Source organism: Lacerta agilis, chromosome 10 (assembly GCF_009819535.1).
Source record: "Lacerta agilis isolate rLacAgi1 chromosome 10, rLacAgi1.pri, whole genome shotgun sequence".
Taxonomy (NCBI): Eukaryota; Metazoa; Chordata; class Lepidosauria; order Squamata; family Lacertidae; genus Lacerta; species Lacerta agilis.
The window spans coordinates 35699027-35705035 of NC_046321.1; the positions used below are offsets into that span (position 1 = coordinate 35699027).

At 36.2% G+C, this 6009-nt stretch overlaps 1 protein-coding gene across 10 annotated transcripts in view; it reads left to right on the forward strand.

The window, feature by feature from the left end:
* Nucleotides 1–5593, forward strand: part of ATP2B1 (ATPase plasma membrane Ca2+ transporting 1) — a 68138-nt gene extending 62545 nt beyond the window's left edge. For 8 of the 10 annotated variants that reach the window (XM_033161937.1, XM_033161932.1, XM_033161939.1 and 5 more), the window contains one exon: nt 4055–5593. In XM_033161937.1, the coding sequence (XP_033017828.1) occupies nt 4055–4369 (315 nt within the window). In that variant the 3' untranslated portion in view covers nt 4370–5593. The remainder of the gene's footprint in view (nt 1–4054) is intronic. The other 2 variants (XM_033161941.1, XM_033161942.1) reach the window with 1 other exon arrangement.
* The last annotated feature ends 416 nt before the right edge of the window (nt 5594–6009 follow it).

Consider the following 6009-nt stretch of genomic DNA (forward strand, 5'->3'; position numbering starts at 1 on the left):
ATGAAATTAACATTTCCTAATTCACACACCTAACGTTTCATTCTCTTCTTCAGTCCTTAAATTCATCGTTAAGACTTTTCATACTTTTTCTCACAAAATGGAGTCCTCGAAACCCTTTTTTTTTGTAGAGGGCTACAACACAGGTGGAACAGTTGCAACTATTGATTTACAATGAAAGCTGTGAGCCTGCACATATTGTGCCTTGATTGTTGCAGAGCGGAGTTTAAAAAAATATTCAGGAACCATTATAAATATTTGAGTATATTCCTTCAAGAATGACTGTTTGCAGGAAGATATACAATACAGTTCATTTAAATGTTTAAAACTGGCAGATGTAAGTAACTGGCTTTCATATCCTTGCTAAAGGGAAGTACAAAACTTGAATTACAATTTTGGTATAGCTAGCTTAGCTATATTGAAAGTAACAACTTCGATTTGCAAATCCAACTTTAAAAATCCATGTTGGGCATAACTCATGCATAAAATATTGAGGGTTCATCATTTTGTAAGAGTAAATTAAGTAATTAAATAATAATAATTAATATTATTTATACACTGCCCATCTGGCTACGTTTCTCCACCCTGGCGGCTTACAGCACATTAAAAATTGTAAAATATTAGACATTAAAAATTTCCTGATATAGGGTTGCCTTCACATATCTTCTAAAAGTCAGATAGTTGTTTATTTCCTTGACATCTGATGGGAGGGCATTTCACAGGGTGGGTGCCGCTACTGAGAAGGCCCTCTGCCTGGTTCCCTGTAACCTCACTCCTCTCAGTGAGGAAACCACCAGAAGGCCCTCGGAGCTGGACCTCAGTGTCCACGTTGAACGATGGGGGTGGAGACGTTCCTTCAGGTATACTGGGCCGAGGCCATTTAGGACTTTAAAGGTCCACACCAACACTTTGAATTGTGCTTGGAAATGCACTGGGAGCCAATGTAGGTCTTTCAGGACTGGTGTTATATGGTCTCGGTGGCCGCTCCCAGTCACCAGTCTAGCTGCCGCATTCTTTCTTTTACATGGGGTTTCCTTCAATGTTGCAGGAGTTCAATTACTTACTGAGACTTGAAACTAAACATTTTCATTAATTCAAAGTAGTTGTTTCAAGTCAGCTACTTATATCAGGTAATTTGATGCATTTCCCTCCCAGGTTATCTTGGGAACTATATGTAAACCTCAGTTTGGTTACTTCTTCAGTTTTCTTCTTCTTGTGCCTTTTTCACCCACAATATTGCCATTGTATGTGCTAACTGCCCTCTGAAATTAGTAATACTTTAAGACTGAAAGGATGTAACTTAGAACTTTATAAATACTTTAGTTAAAATACCTCAAGCGTGTGTAAGCACAATCTCTAGCCAACTTTGAAAAATACTTGGAAATGGAAAAGTGGGTGTGTGTCCCCCCCAATAATGAAAGTGCCTGGTTGGTATTTTGTTTTCAAAATAACAAAGGTGCGGATATGATGATTTAAATCAATGATTGAGTTAAGAAGTATAGTATAAAGTAATAGATATTAGAAAATCATGTGGAGGGTTTGAGGGAAGTCACGGCCCTAAAAGGCCAAAATGTTAAATGAATTATTATATAATAACAATAAAAATGATATTAAAAAAATAACAAAGGTGCCTAACTACATTGACATTGACCTAAGAAATCTTAGAAATACTGCTTCTCATGAAGTATTTGAGTGGCATGAAAGAGGGATGATACCCATAGAAATGGAAAGGCCCCACAGGCTTGTTTGCAAACTCTTGTAGTAAGAGGAAGTTTTCTTTGTCTGCAGCTATTGTCTTGATGTTGTGGGATTTGTATGTTTTTGGATCCCGATCCGAGAGTTTTATGTGCTTGAATTTCAGTATGTTTCAAACATCAAACTTCTAAAAAGTACATGAAATATTTGACTAACATCAAATATTTCAAAAATAAGTATAAATGGTATTTACAATAGTGTCCATAATACTGAAAGTGTAGGGGAGAGCAATTATTTCTGTTGCTTCCTATTGATAGTTTGGTGACGGTCTCCTTTCTGTGCATGGGGTGCCTTGTCTTTCCCAGTAGACCAGTCTAAATCAATTTGGTGGTCTTTTGGCCTCCACGTGCTGCTTAGCCCTATACAAATACTGATACTATGAATACTAAGTCCAGGAATAAAAATGCATGCAAACTCACATGTACAGAACTTGCTTGCCACTGTTCGTGTATTGCAGTGTTTTTCAACCACTGTTCCGAGGCACACTAGTGTGCCGCGAGATGTTGCCTGGTATGCCGTGGGAAAAATTGAAAAATTACTTTATATATAGTCAATATAGGCACAGAGTTAATTTTTTTAAACATTTTCTAATGGTGGTGTGCCTCGTGATTTTTTTCATGAAACAAGTGTGCCTTTGCCCAAAAAAGGTTGAAAAACACTGGTGTATTGAAAGGTAACACCTCTTTCCAATATAGATCTTTTAAAATGGTCTGCAGTTGACTTCTGCCTATTAGTTTTGATGCATTAGCACAAGAATTTTTTTTCTTGGACTTAGTTTTCTTCTGATAGCAAAGGAAACCTTGCCATGTCGGAAATGCAAAATTTTAGTGCAACACCGAGGGTGGGCTGGCTGGGGTATGAGATTCTTCTATGAACAGGCATATCACAAGATAAGAATATAATCATTGAGGAGGGAACTTGCACAAGTCCCTTCTCTGAAACAAACTGATAAATGTGAGTAGATCATGTAAACATTCTTTTTGCATAAGTTGTCTGACACATTTTGACACAGCTTTTGGTTAACTAAGGAGGTGATGCTTAAAAAAATCTATAATTCTACTAAAAAGAAGTTGTTATGGATTAAAAAAATTGCTTATGTTTAAAATAGAATCTTGTCCCTTGGTTCTATATGTATTCTGACTAAAGAATGTGTGTTCTGGCATGCCATTTGTAATGAGGATGTTTTCATAAATGTCAAAGTTACATGCAGTACAAGTGAAAACACCAGTAATTTTATAACACAGATTCTCAGTTTTGCAAAGGTTCTATTTGGAATAGGATCAGATAGTTTATTTTCATAGCAGAAAAGTTATCATATGAAATGTCATAATGGGATTACGATTTAGAAGATAGCATTACATTCATAGCTGTTCACAGTATTAAACCTGACAAACTGAGATGTACAAGTTCTAGGCAAGTAGCCCTTTCGCTGTAAAAGTGAATGAGCTGCAAAAAATATTGGAGGTCTTTTATCACACTGCCCTTTTCAGTTGTTTGGAAGACAATTACACTATAGAGTTTACGAAGGTATTCATAAATCATGGATCAGCTGTTTCATATGTTCTGGTGTCATTTGAATGTGACTGTCTGATTGTGTGTATATAATATGGTTGAAATACATGATGTGTGGGGGAACAAATAACTGCCTCTTACGGATAGTATTTTATAGTATTTATATTTGTATTTCTTCTTGATTCTGCAAACTGATACAAATGACTATGCAAGTGTTCTGTGTGGTATATACTCAAATATTTACATTTGTAAAGGTTGTGGGGTTTTTTTGTTTTGTTTTTTGCTTGATATTAGAAAGAACGTCAGCAATTTTGACACTGCTTACTATTGCCTTATTCATACTTGGACACTCCATAATTCCAGGAGACACCATAATTCCCAGCATGATTGAAAAGTAACTTCCAAAATTCCTGCTATCTTTATGGTTTCAGAAGTCTAATGTTTTACTTATTTAAATTGGAGTAGATTTTTCAGATTGGCTTAATATATATATTTTTTTATCACTTAGCCCATGTTTAATTTATAAGTGCAGCATCAGTTCAGCTTTGTAGGGTTTTGCATTTTTTACAGGGCACTTGACATTTTTATTCCTACTGAAGCCTGGCAGTGCTCTCCTGAAATGCTCTTCCATTTTTATTTTTATTTTCACAGTCTATTGCAAGTTCCACTGCATTACATACAAATTCAGTTCACTCATGTCTAGCTGTCTGTGGATTCAAACCCATAAAAACCGTATTCCTGTTAGAACAAATCGGCTGTAAACTGACATTTATGCTTTTTATCCTTGCAGATCCGAGTGGTGAATGCATTTCGTAGTTCCTTATATGAAGGATTAGAAAAACCTGAGACACGAAGTTCGATCCACAATTTTATGACGCATCCGGAGTTTAGCATAGAAGATTCTGAGACTCATATTCCCCTTATTGATGATACCGATGCTGAAGATGATGCTCCAACAAAACGAAACTCCACTCCTCTTCCACCCTCTCCCAACAAAAATAACAATGCGGTTGACAGTGGAATTCATCTTACAACAGACTTGAATAAGTCTGCTACCTCTTCATCCCCAGGGAGCCCACTACATAGTTTGGAAACATCACTCTGATTGTAAGCCGAATGTTAATACATTAGCTGCATTGTAAAGAAACAAATTGAAACTGGGTCTTCTCACTCACTGAGATGGGCAAGATGGTATTCTTGTCTTGGACTTCAACAAGAAGATATACTTGTACGAATGTAGATTTATTTTTTTAAAAAAAGCTTTCTGCCAGACTTGAGGGTGCTTTTTTGGGGGTGGGAGTAATAATGAACTCTGACAGATAAACAGTAACTTGGTTTAAGTGACCTGTGGATCATCAGCTGTACTTAAAAATGGCCCTTAAGAATGTCTTAGCGGAGCTTTCGTTTCTTGTTCCTTTTTGAGGAGAGGTCTGGAAAGGGCAAGGGAGCTCTGGATCACTGAATTGATAATGATTTTTCATTTCTGCTGTTGGCTGTTAATAATTTGGATTATTTATGTTTATAAATGATACAGATCTGTTTACAAGGTTTGTAGATACTTTTTTGTTCCTGTTCATAGATGGGAAGCTTCCTTATAAATGATGCAGAAAATATTAGTCCATCAAATACTGCTGTATTTTCAGGAAAGGGTGTTTCTATTGAAACTGTACTAAATTTTTGCCTGCAACTTACCTTGTTAAATATTGTAGATAAAATTGCTACTACTAATAGCCAAATAGGTAACACTAATGCTTTGTAAAAACAAAAAACAGGAAAAAAAAACCATGAGCAGTGGTGTTCTGATGAAGTTATGGCCTCTGTCCTAATTAGTTTCTTAAACATTTACTACTTAATGGTTTTGAAGCAACTGTAAAAAATTTAAAATTTGAGAAACTTACTGAATAACTTCTGTTCAGAATTTAGTAGAGGGTTGTTTAATGCAGGACAATGTGATGGAAGTTGCTTGAAATACTTTTGTTATCAGGCAAAATGGATTAAATCAAAATACATCAGAACTTTAGTCCTTTTTGTTTTTGTCTAAACACAGTAGCTTAGTGCTGTCTTGGTGAACTGTGAGTGAAGCTGTTTATTTTTTTCTGATCTTTAGTATCTTTACAGCATGAGGGCTGCTGGCATTTGGAAAGTCATGAGTAGGTAGCATAAATGTTTTCTTTTTGTTTTGAAATTCATTTGTAAAAAAATAAATAAATCGGCCCTTTTGTTAAAATAAATATGCGGCAATGTTTTTTACAGGATTCAGCATCTTTACAAATTGTTGTTTTTTTAATAGATTTTGGTGGCTTCATTGAGAATGAAGTTCATGAAAGTTTTTTTAAAAAAAAAAATAATACACTGGGTGATATCCAACAGTGTCAGTCTGCTTTTGCAAGTGAGTCTTGCTTGTGCGATGGGACTTGAAACTTCACCATTCTCTCTTCCCCGTGCATGCCCCCAGAATCTGCCCCATAGGATTAGGAGTCCCACTGGAGCAGCTTGAGGGGGCATGGGAGGTGGCTACAAGGGAAGGGGAAGTCCTGTCTCATGTTCACTCGTGCAGTGCTGAATATCACTCACTGTTCTCATTGATGCAACAGATAAGATTTGCGAATCAGGCTGGATATTTTCTCAAGGCTTAAAGGTCTTATATTTGCAGCAAAACGTGTTCTCCTATAAGGTTACCCATGACTACTTAAAAAAGAAAACCAGATGGCAAGTACTGACTATCCTTATAAAGCAGGTTTGGGG